The sequence below is a fragment of the Cynoglossus semilaevis genome, chromosome 18, assembly GCF_000523025.1.
Source record: "Cynoglossus semilaevis isolate Cse_v1.0 chromosome 18, Cse_v1.0, whole genome shotgun sequence".
In the NCBI taxonomy this organism is placed as follows: Eukaryota; Metazoa; Chordata; class Actinopteri; order Pleuronectiformes; family Cynoglossidae; genus Cynoglossus; species Cynoglossus semilaevis.
In genome coordinates, this window is record NC_024324.1 from 12366582 (window position 1) to 12385010 (window position 18429).

The window sequence follows — 18429 nt, forward strand, 5'->3', positions numbered from 1 at the left end:
ATGATTGTCACAGTTTAATTCAATATTAGCCATTACACTTTAGAATAAGCACAAATGATACAGCATTACATATGAAGGTGAAATACTTGCATAGAGCAGTTTAATAAATGAATGGAGATGGAGATGAGTCCAACTGCTGAACACACACGCCCTCTAGTACTTGGCAGGAAACAAACAGAGCACATCGTCAACATACAAGGAGGAAAACCTGCACAGTATCCTGGAAATGGTTCCACAATCACAGATCACCAACGGCCGCCTCTGCAGCCAAACACAGCCAAACACAGCCAAACACAGCCGTGCTGTGTTCACTTGTTCTTCTCATGTCTTTCATGCTCGGCAGTTGAATCAGACTTATTGTGCCGTGGTGAAAAATCTGGCTACAAACACTCCCTGCTGCAAATCTGCTGTGTTTGGTTACGGCCTGTTTTTAATCTACATGGATTCGAGGCAGGGTGGGGTTTTCTAACACTATGGGACAGAAACAAAAAGAAGAAAAACTGCCAACACGGACAGCGGGACCTCTCAGTCTGAAAGAGAGAGCCTGGCGCTCACGGCTCGCTCCGTCCATCTGCTGCTCCGAGAGGATTTAGAAGAAAACACGGAGTGAGATAAAACAATTCCAGATGATGTTTGAGCCCGAGGCTAGTGCAAGTCAGGTCATTCCAACACATTAGTCAAGTGAAGGTCGCCTGTTGATCCAGTTTCTTCTCACCAGAGTTTGGCTTATGGTGATTGAGAGCAAAGAAGGAACACAAAGATCACATTTCAAAAATGGAATCTGAAAGGAAGAAAAAGATTAAAAAAAACAAAAATTAACAAAACCACAGTGTTTAAACATGTGGACGGAGAGGAAAGAACTGTAAGAGAAGTCTGAGAGGAGGCTATGTACAGCTCATAAAACATGCAGTGAACATGAAGCAGGCTGCAGATGGAGCAAGAGTCATATGTTTCCATAAATCACAGGAAGTACCATTTCTTTGTATATATAAAATTTATATAAGATTTAATAAAGGATTTAATAGTAAAACTGTCTTTAATAAGAGTGTTAGTAGATCAGAGTGTGATTTTGAAGGCTGAGAACAACTGTGTTATTTACAATGGGAGTGTCACAGTCAGACAGGGTTACCACATGACTCCGTCTGTTTGTTTTGACCTGTTTTTTGTCCAGTTTGAAGTACCTGGTACTGTTACCGTGCACAGGTGCACCGCTGGTACCGGGCCAGAAACGTGCCCTTACTTTGTCTACGCAATCATCCAGGCAGACCTACAGTAGGATACAGCCGTGCAACACGAGCCGCCTGTTTGTTTCTCATGGTTGTATTATTGATGAGGAGACAATTTACAAATCATTAAATGGTAATTAACAAACTGCACCAGAACTCTGTTTCAAGGGATCTCCATAGTGGTCTCCAAGGTTACAGATATTAAAAAAAAAACATTAAATAATGGCTAAGGTAGTGGTAATACATTAGTGATATTCTCTGACAGCATGCAACATTTTTAATTATTAGTCGTAAAACAAACAAGATAACACCACATCTCATCATGTTGATGGCTCAGTATTGTAATAACAAATAAAGACGCTGCCGGCTGGTCTGACGGCAGGACCGGTGCAGGCCAGGAGTACTTCTCCTGTAATTGCTTGCGTCCCAGGGTGTGTTACTCATGAAAAGCCTAATCCAGCAGTTTCCCAACGCCTCAGAATCAGGATCTGGTTGCACGTCAAACAGGGTCTGGACACGGTGTCAGGGTGTGACCGACTAAAACCACTCTGCTGCTACCGCCGGGCCCTGATCAGCCACCTCTACAGTCCCAGCTCACTCAGGAGATTATGAACGACACAATCATAACATTTGCACTAAGTCTATCCTGGAGTAATTTAGATGACAAAAACAAAGTGCCGCTCGGTGACATCTGCTCTGGGATTCTTTACCTCTTGGTGTTTTATTCCAATTAAGGTGGATTAGGTTGCACGGACACCTTCTCCCACTTGCTCCTCCAGTGACCAGATCACTCCCATGGGTCTATTTTGGGCACCCTTTTAAAAAAGTAAGGGTCACCGTGGTGTGGGTTCCATCTTGGAGCCTTAATTATTTAGCCGAGGGCCACGCCTGATCTTTGACTTCCTGATGCATGGCTGAATAAAGGTGAGAACATACGTGGATCAGACCAGGCAGATCACAGTGGGAACAGGAGAGAAAGAGCGGAGAAAATAAGGACTGAGCCATGAAGAAGAAGAAGAACAGAGGCCAGACCAGGTGACGGGGCAGTGAATACACAGAGAGCTGAATGCAAAGCTCCAGCAAAACAATATGTTTATTGTCATGCCAAATCAGCTCCACAGCACTGTGAGTTAAAAGGTAAGAATGTGTAAAAAAAGTTTAGTGTTATTGACAGGACTAGCAACCGTGATGAGAATAGTTGAACATTCTCAGGTTCACATCAGCTTTGCTTTCTGGCAAGTGTTAAGAAAAAAAGGTCAGTATTTAGGGGCTAGTTAGCTTAGCATAGCATAGCATAGCGACTGAACGCAGCAGCCCTAAGCTCTGTTACGATATACCTTGCTGAAATTGCTGCAACCAAAGGTGGCGCTGGAGCAGTGTTTTCTGCAGCCTGTATCCTGCCCAGAAAGCAAATCAATTTGAATTCCCAGAATGTCAAACTACTCTTGAAGCCATTAGTACCTGGTAAGATTTATACAAGTGACGTTACACCTGCAGGACTGAACAGCAACGTTACGACACAACTGGAGATAAAAAGACGACCCAGATTAGGACAGGAAGTGGACGTGATCTGGAGTCGACCTCTTGTCTGCAGTGGTGTGGGATCAGCATGCAGCGACACTTTGGTCTCAGGTGCAGGTGATGTCAGCGATGATGTCACAGGGGTCTGGCATGCACGGGGGTCATGCACGTCAGCATGCAATCATAGCATATGATCATGACGAGGTAAATGTGCCTGATAGTGGGCTGCTCATGCTGTACATATCAACATAGTGGTAACTAGGACTACAAAATCATCATCATCAAAGGTGAGGAGTTGGCTTCTTTAAACTTGGGTTTGAATTCATGTTTGTTTCACCGTTGTGTTCTATTTTAAAGTGTGTGTGTGTGTGTGTGTGTTTGGCCTAGAATCTGACTGCTGCTGTTGCTCGTGTTTGACGTGTGTAGTGTGTTGTTTTGGCATCGAAAGGATCGTCCACTATGAGGTGGCCTCCTCCGCCTTCTTCTCCACCGCCTCTTCTACGGCCGCAGCCACCGTCTCAACAGCATCCTCCACCTTTTCTGTTTCCTCCACCTTCACCTCCTCTTTCGTCACCACCTCCACCGTCGCCGCCTCCATCGCGACGGCTGCGACTTCTGCCGCTGCTGCCATCACCTCCTCCTTCACCTCCTCGGGCTGCGTCTCCCCCTCCTCCTTCACTTCTGCCTTGGCGTCTACCTTAGCATCTGCATTAGCCTCCACCTTCACCTCGGCTGCAGCTTCTGCCTTGGCCTCCTCCGTCACCTCTGGTGTTGCGTCAGCCTTCACCTCTGCCTTAGCCTCCGGTGTCTCCGCCTCGACGGCAGGTGCACTCAGGGCCACTTGTTCTGAAGTAGCGTTTTGGGGGGGCTCTGCCTGCTGAGCAGCCAGGACACGCTGCTCACTGAGCGACACGGCCAGGTAGCCAACCAGCTTCATGTACTCCTTAAAGCCCACTTTACCATCCTGGTCTGCGTCCAGTCCTTTACCCATGTTGTTGACTGCTTCATTGCTGTCTGCGCCCTGTGTGGTAGACACACACACACACACACACACACACAGTTGTAAGTGGCTGTGATTTTTTTTTAAAATAAAGTCAAGCTACGTTATGGCTAATGTTTGGCCATTTAACCATGTGTTAGCATGCAACATTTCTGTGACTCTTTTCTTAGTTTCTTAGTTTCTTGTAGCCAATCTGCAGCATCTGTTTTTTGTGCTACTTCCTGTCTGGATAGTTGTGTGTAAATTTGTAAAAAAAAAAAAAAGCCAGTTAACAAAAGATCTTCCTTGAATTTCAGCCTCATAAAAGTGAGGTGTGACATTGAATGGTTGATGTTTTATAATGAGGTTGAAGCAAAAGTCAGTATTGATTTTTGCCATGGTTTATTAACAGCCCGGTTCAATTGATTTTCATTTTGGAGGAATATAACTGAAACATGGCCTTCTATCCGTGACATTCTGATGCTGATGAGTTCACTTCTGTCTCGAGTTACTTTCCCCTTTCACCTGCTGCACAGTTCACGGCTCAGGTTGAAACGGCGCCTTTCAGTTCCGTCACGTGGTTACATAACCTACTGTACGTGTTGGTAAGATTTAAAAAAAGGTTTCATTGAAAATGTCCTCACCGTCAGAATGTTGCCGAGCTGGGTCTTGACTAGGGTCTGGAATTCTTTCCTTCCAAGACTCTCCTTTCCTTTGCTCGACCTTAAGAAGACCTTCACCAGGGTCTGAATAGCAGCCTCCATGACTCTTCTTTCTGGGGAAAAGGAGTCGAGAGGCCATGAAGGCAATTACTGACCAATACATATTGATAGATAGATACAACCAAAATTGACAATAGCCAACTAGCATGCTAATTAGCGCACCAGTTAGCTATCTATCTAGGCAGACAGATGCAGTAAACAGAGACTGATGGTACAGCACAGTTCTATGTGCACCACAACGGTGGTTTCACTGGTTTTCCAGGCCTGTCGTCGTCTTTATGTATTTTATAACTGTCATAACTGCTACACCGCCCCCCCCTCCAACGTGCACTCTTGGCTTCAAAGAGGCCGTATTGTGAAGAGCTACCAAAGAGCCTTTTTTTTTGTTCTGGTGTCCTTTGTTTTCACTCTTGCAGCAGTGGTGACACCTGTGCTTTTCAAAAGTTGTCCTTGTTCCGTTGCATCTGTCCCTCACCTCCAAAACACATATTTGGTTTGGAGCAGGTTGTAGGTCACACACAAACACAACACACTTTAACATGTGTTACACAGGTTTCTGTCAGAAGTTTAACTTTGATGAAAGAATCATTTCAAAAACATAAGTACATTCAGGGGAACTTCTGTTACTGTTGGCGAGACGTTCTAACCCGTCATGCAGAACTGTGACGTTTTTGAAACAATATTGGGTCGTTTTTTTAATACATCTAAGAAACTGCACTTTAAAAAAAATGCTTAAAAGTTCAGAAGTGAGGAAATAAAAACACGTTTGTTTACAACTCGTCCTTGTTCTTTTCCAAACACTGTTTTAGATTTGTTGTGACATAACTCACTAGGCGTGAAATTATGACCCAAACTAGATTAGATGGATGGATGGATGGATGGATGGATGGATGGATGGATGGACACACAAAGAGGTAATGACCGCATCCAGTGGAAAAGCACACGGTGGATCTTCTTGTGTCCTCACCAGGACCTGTCTCATTTCAGGTGTTAAATAAGGAGGGGATGCTGACGTGATATAAATGGAGCTGCTGAGAGAGAGAGTCTGGGCGAGAGACAATGGAGGCTCTGATCTTTGATAGGTCACCTGATCTACTGAGGCAACTGGAGGGAACCGGGCTTCAGATTACTGAAGGGATTACCTAGTCTGTTCTTTCTGTCTCCTCAGCCTCAGCTCCCCTCCACCCTCCGTCCCTCTCTTCACGATGCTCCCTTCACACTGCTGTGCACAAACACACTCACAGCTCTGTGTCGTGGACGGAGGGCCTTCACAGACACATCAGTGGCTTTTCACGAGCCAATGAGAAGCATCGATGGTTCATCGATGGTTGAATCTAATTTTGACGGTGACGTGTCTGCCAAACGTGTGTCTGGACCAACATGAAAATATGACACTGCACACCGTCTGGACAGGTGTGCAGGTCAACTTTAACATGTTTGCTGCCTGCACAGATCACTTAGACAAGAATTCCCCGGCTAACTAGCAGCAGCAGGGACTGTTCCGGCCTGGCAGCCTCAGTTTGTTTTGCTGACTCCTGGTCTCAGCCTGGACCTCTGATGGTCCTCATCAGCTGAGTGGCCTTTTGTAAACAGCCCATTATTATCTCCTGTTGCTGAAGTGGACGTCACACCTGAGCTGCGTAATCACCACAAACATGGTAGGAGCGAGGCCTGTTAGTCTCATTACAGCCTGGGCGTGGCACATCACCATCTAAAGTTTCACTCGACCCCCTTTCAAAATTTCCCGAGGTGACCGCGTGAACTCTAACTGTCTGACCTCGCGCTGACACCATGCTAACCTGTCGCCGTTTGCTCGAACAGAGAGTCCAGCTCAGCTCGTTGTTGTGGATCTGATGATCAGCACTGAGTGAACAGTGCAGTGGGATCTGATGATCAGCACTGAGTGAACAGCCCTCTGTGTGATGGGAACAACGGTCACCGTTTGTTGTTGCAGAGACACAGCCCATATTTTGTAGGAACTTCTGCCCATCTTCCTGCAGCAGTGACACACCCTCTGTACAAGCAGCCAGGCGCCTCCACACGGCACTCTGGGTAATAACCAACAACACCCCACGTCCAAGACATACATTCCTCATTAACGACCATTTCCACATTTAAATTCAAAGGACAGATCATCTTTAAAGGTGCTGCTCCACTATTCAAAGGACAGATCATCTTTAAAGGTCATGTCCTGTGGACATCAAACGTGTGCCCTAAACCACCCACGCCCCCCAACTTGCACCTCACGTCATTACCCGATCTCGACCCACTCTGGACACCAACTAATCCCTGTTATATATTCTAAAGGGACAGAAAAAAATGCCTAAACAATTAAATATACAGGGTTACAACCAGAGGTCTCCCATTTCCCCTCCACGGCCCGAGGACAACTGGAGTGTTCCGTTTCCACCTGGGCGAACGTGATACGGTACGTGCGTAGAGTCCCGGCAATACTACCGCCCATGTGTCATGAAATATTAACAGAGGAACAAGTTGGGCCGCGTGGCTGTAGACTGCAGTGGGCAACAGGTCGGGGTTTCAGAAATAATGTCAGACGAGCGTAAAGACGCGTCAAACGACGGGCGTCAGGTTTGCCGAGGAGGATTCACACCCGCGACTTTAAATATTGAAAAGGCCTCACACCGAGGGTCACACTGGTCAGACAAACACGCAAAAATCCACGCAGCCAGCCCAGCTGTCACTCTGGTGCCCCCCCCTCCCCTCCTTTAATCAAAAGCAGACTGTGCGCAAAAATGACCATTTCAGCGCAAAAAATGTTTGGCTTTTACGCGCGACCCGGACGCACAGCAGGAAGATCATGAACGAGCACAGCATTTTACCACAAAGACCTGAAGAGTTGTAAATCAGCAAAACTAAGTCGGGTGAGCTTTAAAACATATCACATTTCCCAAAGAGAGAAAGGGCGAGACACCGAGAGAGGGGACGGTAGAGAGGGGGAGAGACAGAGAGGACAGGGAGACAGATGGAAGTAAAAGACGGCAAAAATACTGAATAAAGTGTGAACACAATAAAAACACCAAGTGTCAAACTCCATCTGGGTGAGGTTTTGGCGCAACCTGAGCCAAAAAGTTCCCACAGAGCTGAGGTGACACCGACACCGTCCCAGTTCAGGCAGGGACGGCTGCTGCGGGGGTAAAGCCGACCGAAACGTGGCAAAAACCAGCGCTGCCTCCGAGAGGAACTGTGGAAGAACTGAGAAAGACGCCGTGGACTCACCGTGGACCGTCTGCAGGACAAGAGCAGTGTGGAAAATGAAGTCAAATCGGAGTTTCTGTCCTCTTCTCCGCCTTTCTACGCTGCTTTGCGCCTAGAGAACTTGCCAAACTAGTAGGACTGCAGAATCTCTTCCGTGATTTTGTTTTTTTCTTTCCTTAAAACTTTTCCCCCCTGACAAGTCAAAGGGCGTGTACCTGGGAGAGTGAGAGGGAGAAGTGGGAATGTGGAGGAGCGCGGCCGTGGATCCGAGGACAGAAGGACAAAAATGTTGAACAAAGCATCGACAAACTTAATGCTTTTTTTTCTTTTTTTTTTCTTTTTTTTTATACATATTTGAATTACCATTGGCCACACGATGCAGCTGTTTCACGTCATGTCTGATGTGCACAGTTCAACAGTTCCAGGCTTCTGGCTTTGGAGAGGCGTCATGATATGACAGGGCTGGGTGGGATTACTTCATCTGCATTAATCCCTCATTTATATCAGCAGCTAATTAAACGTGCACACTCACAAATACGAATCCAAAACTAAACTAAAAGTATTCACTCTGTTTAAAGTGAAAGAAAGGGGCAGCAGCTGAGTGAAAGCAGTGGTGTCGAAATTCTTTTCAAGAAGGGGTGGGGGGTTTGGAGGGGGGTTGAGGGGGCAAATTCCATCATGTAATGTAAAAAACACCTGGGGCCCAACTGCTGCTCCTCTGCTTCGTACACACTATAATTAAGTGGCATGCAAATTCACACAGGAGAAGCAGGTAATGTTGATGAAACCGATTTTTGTTAACCAAAAACATCAAGCTCTCGATGCAAATGTGGTCGCACGAAACCAAATAGTCAGGAAACTGAAAGCAAAACCAAACGCTGCTAAAAGTTAGCAAGGCCGAGAGTAAAACTGAGCTTGGAGCTAACTGAGAAACAGTTCCAGAAAATCAACATTTACCATGTTCTAAATAAATAACAATAAAAGGAGAGAAGGATTGAATTGATTATGGAGTCAGATAGAATTCAACATCTCACCGAGAAAGAGCTGAAGACGAGCCCAGTAAACTGACCTGTTCCAAAACTCAGTAAACTAGATCACAGATACAGAAAGCTACAATGGCAAAGAGTAAATTCAAAGTAGATTTGACCCCAGTGGAAACCAGTGTGTCTGGTTGGTGGTGGGAGTCACGACGCAGCCTTTGATGGGCTTCAGAACTCTCTGGGCTGGTGGAGATTAGATCTGGACGGGGTTTCTTCTTCTTCTTCTTCTTCTCTCTGGGAGAACTGAGTGGGAGAGCAGGCTCCAGAGTGTGAGAACCGTCACCTGGCAGCAGTGGAAGGGCCTTTCCCTGTCGCTGCTCACATTGTTGCTGCTGACTCACTCGGCCGTTATCAAACCTCCCGCCGCGGCACCTCAGTCAGGTTGACTTGGATACAAAGGTCACTTGAAAGATCCACGTGATCAAAATCACAGAGTGGCTCTCTCTCTCTCTCTCTGTCAGCCCCAGAGCTGGGACCCCTGCCAGTCCACTCCGACTTTGACACAAACCACAGGGTCTGGACATAAGTACGTAACACAAAAAGAGGATTAAACTAACGCTGAACTGAAGACACAGACACAAAATCACAAAATCTATTTCTCTGTTCAATACTTTTCCTTTTTGTTTGTGAAAACCAGGGGGGGGGGGCATGGCCCCCTCAAATTCATAGCAATATGAATAGAATAGTAATAACATAGGGTGACAGACATCACCTGTAATACAGCGTTTGTGACACGTTTGTGAACTACAACTGATGATGCGTTCAAGTTGTACACGGACGTCGGATCTAAAGCGCGGACGTAGACCACCAAGACCATGATGTATTTGTTTGTAATACTTTGTAATACAGTGAATATATTTGAGTATGTTCAGAAACACCGCCTGCTCCTCCCACAAAATAAAAACTCCCTTCTGTATCAAGGGAACACATTTGAAATAGGAGGGGTTAAACATAAGGTGCGTGGACATCTGACGGTCAGTAACAACCAGACGGTGGATGAACGTATGGAGCGGCATGGATGTACAGGGATAATCCAGCTCTGTGGGATTACAGGCTGTAACACAGACGTGAGTGTGTGGACAGACGTGTCATACACTGCGGTGAAAGGACGACAGGAGACACAGTAATGGTGGCTTGGCTTTCAGTCGGACAATGAAGCCTTTAATTTGACATTCCCTGCATTCGGAGAATGCTTTCCTAAACAGACACACACATGAGGCTCACACTGATGTGCAGCGATAAAGGAATTCAAAGTCTCTGGAGACTGCAGTTGGACAGCTTCGACATCCGAGCTGATTGCCGTTGGACAATCCCCGCCCTACTGACTGAAGCCGCCCTGTTTGCTGGCCAGTTTCCCGAGCAGCTTCCAGAACTCGGAGAAGGTGAGCTCGCCGTCGTTGTTGTCATCCAGTGAGCTCATGAGCTGGTCCACCTCCGCCGCGCTGGAGAAGTTCTGTAGATGATCACAGAGAGGAGAACCTGATCAGTAGAAGATCACTGTGAGCACCACAATCAGCCTCTCTGAATGACTGTCCTGCCCCCTGATGGTAGAGAGCGGTAAAGGCTGACTGTACAAATATATAAGTGACACTAACACTACAATTACTAATGATAGTATATATGACAGTAATGATGATAATGTTAACACTTGACAGTGACTAAAGTATGGAATTGGACCATTAGAAATGATTAACGTCTGTAACATTGTTATTTGGGACTAAAAAAGTTCCCGTCTGTCAGTGTTTACACAGTGTCATGGCTCTTAGTTAGCTTAAACAACTAAATACAATGACGTGGTTCCTTAGGCACAGCTACTGAACCTGAGAGTCTAAGAACTGTGAACTGTAGTATAGTAGTTTTTTACACAAAAAAATCTACAATTCTGACACTGAAATCATGTACAGTAGTAATGGACAATCTTTTGAAAGTAAATCCTCAGATTTTAGTGCAAAGTTATGAATGAATTAAAGCAGTGACCTAAAGTGACCTTCACTAACGTTGGACATTGGACCGTCACACAGAAACTGCCGACTGCGTTGCCAAAGTGACATCATGACGCAGGAGTGTCCTCCTCGCTGTGGTAACTATGGACTACCAATACTCAAAGTACTGCTAACTGCTCTGAGCTGTTAATGCACCGTCTTCACTCGGTTTGTATCGACTGTATGAACAGACAAACTGAATCACATTCAACTTTCAAAGTTAAAAGAATCATTCATATCCCACAAATCTCCTACAACCATGTTTTTAAGGTTCTGTTTTATTTCCAGTAGTGTTTCCGTTCCTACAGTCCAGTCCAGTACCTTGGCGTAGCTGGGTAACTGAGAGGTCAGCAGGTTCTGGAACTCGTCTTTGCTCAGAGTGCTGGTAGAACCATCTTTCCCAGCAAAGACCTTGAACTGGGAGACCAGAGTAGTGATGGCAGCTTCCATGATGAGATCCTTGAGTTCAAACGAGGAGGAAAAAGTCGTCAACAACCAGCACTTAGAACATAAGTAAAGACAGGAAGCAGCTGCAGACTCACCTGTGGCGTGGTGGTGTGGAGCAGGTACCGAGAACTTGTTCCTACGCTGGGACATCTCCTGTCCTCATTTATACTCTTCATGTCCACGCACTGATGCAAACATCAGCGGAAAACTCCCAGCATGCCCTCGTCTCCCACATCACGATGACTCAAAGTCAGTCCGCACAGAAAAGCATTGGCGGAGGACGGCGTGGTCGTCAGGCCGCTCTAATCAGGCCACTGGATCACGCCGAGCTCAGCACTAATCAGTTTATACAAAACATGATTTGAACGGTTGTTGTCATGTGATGGTCGTTAAAGTTAGCTGTGACCTTAGGGTCCAAGGTCACAGCTAACTGGACGGAGGACGCTCAACCACTGGATTATTTTAGGGAAATTAAATTAAAGTTTCTGCAACTATTCTCCGGTCAGACGCTACTTATTATTATCACTTATTATCAACACAACAGAAGTTCCTGAATGTTCTGTTGTGTCCCTGTGTCAATCCATGGTCACTGAGCGGTTTATTTTTGTTCACTTTCCTTTTTTTTCTGTCCAGTGTTGACCCTGAGACTGCAGCCTTCCAGCAGAAACCTGCTCAAAAAAAAAAAAAAAAGCCAAGTTGAAAAGTACAAAAACATGCGGACGTGCTTGTGTGGCGACTTGTTTGCAGATGTCAAAGAATGACAGGAACTCTGTGCAGCTTCATAGAGACGGACTTGTTCTCTGCTTACATTCCTATTCATCCAAATCTCGGGTCAATGACCTACAGCTACACATGCCATCCGTCAGGTAGTGCCACGGGCCGGAAGTTTGTTCACGTCTGCGAAGGTGCTCGCAGCATTTAATCTGGATGTAAATATTTCAGTGAGCGATCAAAGCTGAGATAATGAATACCTGTCATACTGGACTTCCTTTCATCCACTGACGCTGCTGTTACCCAGTCACAGAGTCAGTCCTTCCTTATTCCTCCTCAATGACACCCATCAGCGTTTCTCAGCCGTTGTTTACAGTTGCTAACAACAAGTCCAGTTGTTTGAGGCTGAACGACGATTAAGAGACGAACACAAAACATTTTGATTGTAAACAGACAGACAGACGGTTTACATCACATCCAAACTTCTTTAAAGAGGATTTGACGACATTACATGTAATGGAAAAATGTCCAGAGGGCCAAGTGCTCCTCCCGTATATCAAATCAGTCTAAGGCAGCCAGATTCTAAGAATCTCAGTTCTTACTGTGCACACATGTAACACAGCAGAGGGCTGGAAAACAAAAGGAATATATATATATATTTATTTTTTCAGTTACAGTAAAAACAGTTAGCATTTATAGCTACCAAAAAGCTACAAGTAAATTTAGAGACAGAGAAAGGTGATCTATAAAAGGTAACGTGAAACCATCTGGCCCTCGGCCCAGACCTTGGACACACCTTCAGACACATGCATCTGCATAAAGACACCACTTGTGTGACGGTGAAAAATCTTTATTAAACTTAACACTGACTTTCTAACAGAAGACAAAGTGATGGAGAGGAAAACAAAACTAGAAAAGATCCAAATTCATCATGACACCAACGACATGCACGTGTCTGACACAGACTCTCAGGAAGCACAGGAAGTCGTCCTGCAGAGACAAACATCACACCTCAAATATCTCCATTTCACTTTGTTTGAAAAATGCGTTTCAGGATTTTTTTTTTTTCCATTTTGGCAAAACCTTCATTTGATCCCTTTGGTTTAAACATGAACATAAATGTTTCTGTACCCGTTCATGATGACATCATCACGTCACATGTAAACCCTTTGACATTCGTTCTCTGCTGTGGAGACAGTTACACTCAAATAGAGTTTTTAGACTTTTTAACCTTGCAAAAGCAAAGATACTTGGAAGAATAAAGGCACGTATGCTTTAGCTGGAAAAGTAGAAATGACTCCTGACCAAAACATGCACATCTCCACGTCTTCACTGTCATGGTCCAGATCCAAGTCTGCCACCCCCCACTTGGGAATACGTAAAGAAGTAAAGAGATGCAGCGTTTTCAACAGTGTAAATAAAACACTTCAAAGCTTCAACTACTGATAAAAGAACAATCACAAACTGTCGATTTGAGATTCACTTCCACCGAACGAGGAAAAAAAAACAACAAAAAACCCCCCAGAAAACAAATGAAACAAAAATAAACTCTTATATTTTACTAAAGAAGAAATGTATCTGTGCTGTTCCTCAGCTTTTTTTCCTTGCCTGTCTTTCTGACCTTTAATCATTGTTCCTCAAATGGTGGACACCTACCCAAATTTGGCTCGCAGGGATAGTTTTACGAGGTCAAGCAACTGGATTATAACGTTAATACCAGGTTTGTCAAATCCTGCAGCACAAATGTTATGCATGTCTTGGTCAAAACGTTAAGACAAAAAAAATCTAGCACATTTCCTGTCAAGTACTACGCTACATCATACACAGTAGCACCACCTGCACCAGGTGGGTTTCTACTGGTACTGACTGTTCAGCCACACCTTCCAGCTCCAGCCTGAAAGAAAAGTTTTTCTCACTTCTTAATTCTGGTAAATCACTTGTTGAACTGAGAAACGGTCAAATGTAGCAGCTTTCCATCGGTCCACAGTTTTTCTATTCATTTCTACCAATACAAAGTAAAATAAATACAGAATTTAGATTTTCTAACAAATCCATAAATTCCAGGAGTTGACATGTGTTGGACGTTCTCGAGGCTACATCACACAGTAAGATAAACAAGAAACTAAATGAACATTGCAGAAATGTGAATGCTTGAGCAAAGTGCTAACGTAGTTTAGCAGTCATCAATACGGCTGTAAATAAATAAAACACTGTCCTATTGCTGTTAAGCTTCTTTTTTTTAAGCAGTTTCAAAATCTAAATGCAGGTTTCCCACCCATTTGTGTCAACGGCAGTTTGGAGTCGAGCCTGAGTCTGCTGAGTCGACGCTCTGTGCCCGGAGAGCTGCAGCTACAGAACAGGTCTGACTCGCTCCCGTTTTAATCAGTGAAAGAAGCGGGATCTCAATCCTCTGGGATCAAACTGCTACACCCAACCTGAGGCAACCAGCACATGCAAAAACACCACCAGCCTTTGTGTTAACCTGTTTGGAGGAGACGCCGTTTGTGTTGTCAGATAAGATAAGAGGTAACAGCAAAAGGTAGAGTATGCAGGAATTTCTCAACTAGAAAAGAAGTCAACTGAGGCCTGGGCTGCTGCAGACTGTCAGCTCCTCAGGAGGCGTCGCCATTACAACTGCTCCACACCGTGGTTTGGCACAGAAGGTCAGATGCAGTCATTCAGAGAGAACAGGTGTGTGGACAAGTGTTAAGAGTTCTTGACAATTTTGGTTTAGCGTCTTATATCAACCCAGCTCCTGTAGCATTGACCCCTTCAGCTAGCTAAAAATAGAATTTTAAGCAGTAGGTTTACAAGACAAAGGGAGGTCGTGCTTTAATATCCAACAGGACGCCATCTTGTCCTGTCCAGTTGTGATTAATGTCCGTTGTGCAGGAGCTAGTTTTAAAGCTACATGTTTGACTTGTTCTTGTGGAAAAAAGTTTGAACTAATTGACACAGTTGGATTAACTGGCAACAACAACCCAGTCCCAAATATTAACAGAGACTTCAAACAACCCATATAGCGCCCTCCGCAGGGCAAAAAAAAAACAACTACTTATTCAAAATGCCTGCATACCTCACCTGTAATTTTAAATATTCAGTAAAAATATATTTACCAACCAATCGTTCTATTTCCTGGATCTTATGTACAACAAACACCACAGGTTATATAGATGGAATCCAACGAATCGACTAAACCATTTGCAATTACCTTCCTCTCAACTACTGACTTCTCATCATGAACTGCGACATGCATCAGGTACTGAACACTATAATGAAGCAGAAGGAAATCCACACAAACACGTTACTGAAGGACTTTAGGAGGCCGACCTGACGGAGGAAGCTAACAACCACTACGTCCAGGACGAGGGGTACAAGCTGATAATTAAAGAGTCGGAGGACCACATTTATGACAGGCACAACCACCGTGTACCAGAAACGACTACAATTACAGCTGTTAGGAGGGGGGGGGGGGGGGGGAGTGGGAGGAGCCACCACTGGTCCTTCACTGGGTCTTAGTGTTGAAATGCCCTGCTCTCTCTACGGCTGTCTGTATTTAAGCTGTGGCGGCGAACTTCCAGAGGGCTTCACGTTCAAACTCCTCCATCTCCTCCTCCAAGGAATCATTGTCCTCCAAAACATCCACCATGTCCTCCAGAATGTCTGCAATGTCCTCTGCAAAGTCGCTGAACAGAACTCTGTCGTGGACAAACACTCCCTCCTCGAAAAACCCTGCAGTCAGCTTTCGAATCTTGTCCTTGCTCTCGGACGAGGAGCCCTCCAGCTTGCTCAGGTAGCCCTCCAGGAGTTCCTCGAACTCCGACAGCTCCACCGCATACAGCCCTTCCTTGCCGGCGCAGTCCTCTACGGAGCTGCAGCCCAGCTGAGGGCGGAGGTTCCGCCTGAGCTTCTGTTCCTGGTCTCTCCAGAAATCATTGTGGTGTGGCTGAGGAGTCTGGCGAGGCTGGTGGCGGTGGTGCTGCGGGTGGGGACTGTGGTGGTGGTGACTGTGGTGGTGGTCTTTCTCAGACTGAGTGTGCCAGGGTTTCTCCTTCCTCCTCTCCTCCCTGTCCATTCTGCGCTCATCCTTCCTTTTCTCCCACTCATCCTGGTGTTTCCTCCAGGCTTCTTTGTGGGAGTTGTGCTTCTGAGGTTTCCACTCCTTCTCCTTCTTCTCCTCCTTGTCCTTCCAGCCTCCCTTTTCACCATGTTTCCACACCTTCTCCTTCTTCTCCTCTTTGTCCTTCCGTTCTCCATCTTTACCGTGCTTCCATTCTTTGTCTTTCTTCTCACCTTTGTCCTTCCGTCCTCCATCTTTGTTGTGTTTCCACTCCTTCTCTCCCTTCCACTCCTTCTTCCCTTCCTTTTTCCAATGTTCCTTCTCTTTGCCGGGCTCTTTGTTGCCTTTCCATTTGAAATCCTGCGGCTTCTTCTTCTCCCACCTTTCAACTCTGTCAGAAAGCTTCTGCTGAATCACCTCTAGGCTCTCCCGCACGTCCCTCCTGCTGCCTCCCCCGTGTTTCATCCCCTCCAGCCTCTTCCTGCTCTCCTCCAACAGAAGCTTCTGCCTCTGAAGTCCGTCCTTCACCTTGGCTCCTTCACTCGTCTCCTGGCTCCTCTCAGGTGCAGCAGCTTTTTGGCTGCTCTCAACTTCCTCGTCTGCTGGCTGCGGTAATGAACCTGGAGTAGCCTGCGGTACTGTTTGATCAGCTGTAAAAGGAACAAAATATTTGAAGTTAGCAGCAGATATTAAATCATGTCTGCAGGGAGAGGATGACTTCTACTTCCTGTTCCACAGCACTCCATAAATATTACACCACCAGATCAAAAGGCCTCGTCACCTGTGAGCTGGTTGACTTCTGTCACTCTTGCCCTCAGACTCTCCAGCTCCCTCCTCAGTTCGGGCAGAGATGACAGCTCCTCTTTCAATCTTGCATTTTCCTTTTCCAGATCTGCTTTTCTCTTTTGGTCACCGCTTTCAGCCACGGCCTGAAGTGCTGAGGTCAGTTCCTCTTTCTGGGACTAAGAGTTGAAGATAATGAAAACATTTAAACAAATGTCTGGAAATAGCGACGGAAAAATATAGAGGAACAAATGGAAATTATTTGCATCAAATATGAATGAATCCTGACCTTTAGTTGAGCCTCCAACAGAGCAATGTGTTGGTTTTCCTGGGTCAGTTTATCCAATAACTCTTTCATTTCCTGCGGATCACCGCTGGGCCAGTCCTGGATCAAAACCACAAGGAAAAAGGGGAAATTAATAAAACAAATACTTAGCGATAAATTCTACTTGATAATTAAGTAGCATGTCTTTATTAATAACATGAACCTAACAACGTTGGCAATCAACTTAAATGGGTCAAATAAGAATCTTATAAGACACAGACCTGGCTCTGTTCACCGTCACTCACTTCAGAGGCGTCAAAGTCACCTGTCAGACAGGGAAACATGTCTTTAACACACGTCTTACGACACACCTTAATTACACATACAGTACAGCGGCGTCCGCCAGGTCTGACATCAACATGGACGTTTGTGGTGAGGTGTATTTAAAACCACTGTGTGTTGGTGTTGGGTCAGAGCAGTGTTTGGACAGGCAGCTGAGTATTAGCCAGCTGCTGCAGACGCCGCCACTGCCGTCTCATCTAGTGCCGGACCTATCATAATCCAGGTCAGAGAGGAAACCTGTTGACACAGCTCGGCCTCGGTCAACAACATCCAAGAACACACACACACACTGTGCTTCAGGTGCAGGAACAAACACACCAACACAGGTTTTTGTACATTCTCCACTTCCGAAAGTCAAGACGATTGTAGCCTGTGGCTAAAGGTCCAACTAACATGTGATCATTAAAGCAGAACCCTGCTCAGATCTGTTGGAATGGAGGGGAACTCACCTGAGAGGAAGAGGGAACCTAAAAAGAGAAGCACCACAGCTCCCACAATGCATTTGTTGAGGGAGAACCAGGGCTTTTCCTCCTTCTTTTCTAACTTGAACTCCACTTCCTCTTCCTCTTCCTCCTCATCTGAAGTCCTGGGTCTGTGTGCGTCATAGAAGGGAACGTTCCTCCTCCTCAGTCCGTCATCGAAGCCGCCGCTGTCGCCTGAATCAAAACTAATTGACGGCTCTATGAAAAAAAAAAAATCAAAGGATTCAGAGAGTGTGACAGGACGACCGGTGAAGACGGCAGGCCTGACAGAATCGTCCATGACAAACGATGTTGTTCTACAGCCTAAACCACATGTGACCCCAAATTACTTCAACATCTCTGGCTCCAGAGATGACAGGACTAAACCCAGTATTTCCAAATCCTAATTACTACAGGCCGCGTCTCGTGAGTGAACATGTCAACTGTTAACTCCTCACCAGTGGGTGGTGTTCAACAAACAGTCAGCAAGTGCTCTGGGAAATGGATGGTATTTTCTCTGCTAAGTAAGACACGGTTAATTTACTGCAGGGAGGATTCTTCCTCTGTGGTGCTGATAAATCTCCTCACGGCTGTTTGTGTGACACTGATAAGAAATCTCAACAATAGAATTCTCCCCTCATTTCTTTCGATTTAAAAAGTCATAAACTACGACG

At 45.6% G+C, this 18429-nt stretch overlaps 3 protein-coding genes across 4 annotated transcripts in view; all 3 read right to left on the bottom strand.

Moving 5' to 3' along the window:
* s100u (S100 calcium binding protein U) lies at positions 1–9092 on the bottom strand. 2 transcript variants are annotated; one of them, XM_025065010.1, is made up of 3 exons: positions 8699–9092; positions 4371–4501; positions 1–3768 (listed from the first exon to the last, which is right to left on the bottom strand). In XM_025065010.1, the coding sequence occupies exons 2-3, from the start codon at positions 4488–4490 to the stop codon at positions 3205–3207; spliced, it is 684 nt and encodes a 227-aa protein (XP_024920778.1). In that variant the 5' UTR covers positions 4491–4501; positions 8699–9092; the 3' UTR covers positions 1–3204. The 2 variants fall into 2 exon arrangements, with proteins under 2 accessions (XP_024920778.1, XP_008330100.1); XM_008331878.3 differs by lacking the exon at positions 8699–9092 and adding an exon at positions 7686–8085.
* Positions 9093–9829: 737 nt separating this feature from the next.
* Positions 9830–11436, bottom strand: LOC103394529 (protein S100-A13-like). Its single transcript, XM_008331877.3, has 3 exons — positions 11229–11436; positions 11008–11145; positions 9830–10157 (listed from the first exon to the last, which is right to left on the bottom strand). The coding sequence occupies exons 1-3, from the start codon at positions 11307–11309 to the stop codon at positions 10023–10025; spliced, it is 354 nt and encodes a 117-aa protein (XP_008330099.1). The 5' UTR covers positions 11310–11436; the 3' UTR covers positions 9830–10022.
* A 1242-nt stretch (positions 11437–12678) lies between these two features.
* pbxip1a (pre-B-cell leukemia homeobox interacting protein 1a) overlaps positions 12679–18429 on the bottom strand; it is an 8474-nt gene continuing 2723 nt past the window's right edge. Inside the window, 5 exon segments of the mRNA XM_025065009.1 lie at positions 12679–16554; positions 16686–16866; positions 16977–17072; positions 17234–17277; positions 17744–17974. Of these exon segments, the coding sequence (XP_024920777.1) occupies positions 15401–16554; positions 16686–16866; positions 16977–17072; positions 17234–17277; positions 17744–17974 (1706 nt within the window). The 3' untranslated portion in view covers positions 12679–15400.

Excerpts from the sequence above, each read along its gene's own strand:
- s100u (XM_025065010.1), bottom strand. The coding sequence starts at position 4,490 with ATGGAGGCTGCTATTCAGACCCTGGTGAAGGTCTTCTTAAGGTCGAGC. Across the intron at positions 3,769-4,370 it reads AGCTCGGCAACATTCTGACG|GGCGCAGACAGCAATGAAGC; the intron begins GTGAGGACATTT and ends TCTACCACACAG.
- LOC103394529 (XM_008331877.3), bottom strand. The coding sequence starts at position 11,309 with ATGAAGAGTATAAATGAGGACAGGAGATGTCCCAGCGTAGGAACAAGT. Across the intron at positions 11,146-11,228 it reads TCCACACCACCACGCCACAG|GATCTCATCATGGAAGCTGC; the intron begins GTGAGTCTGCAG and ends TTTGAACTCAAG. Across the intron at positions 10,158-11,007 it reads AGTTACCCAGCTACGCCAAG|AACTTCTCCAGCGCGGCGGA; the intron begins GTACTGGACTGG and ends GATCATCTACAG.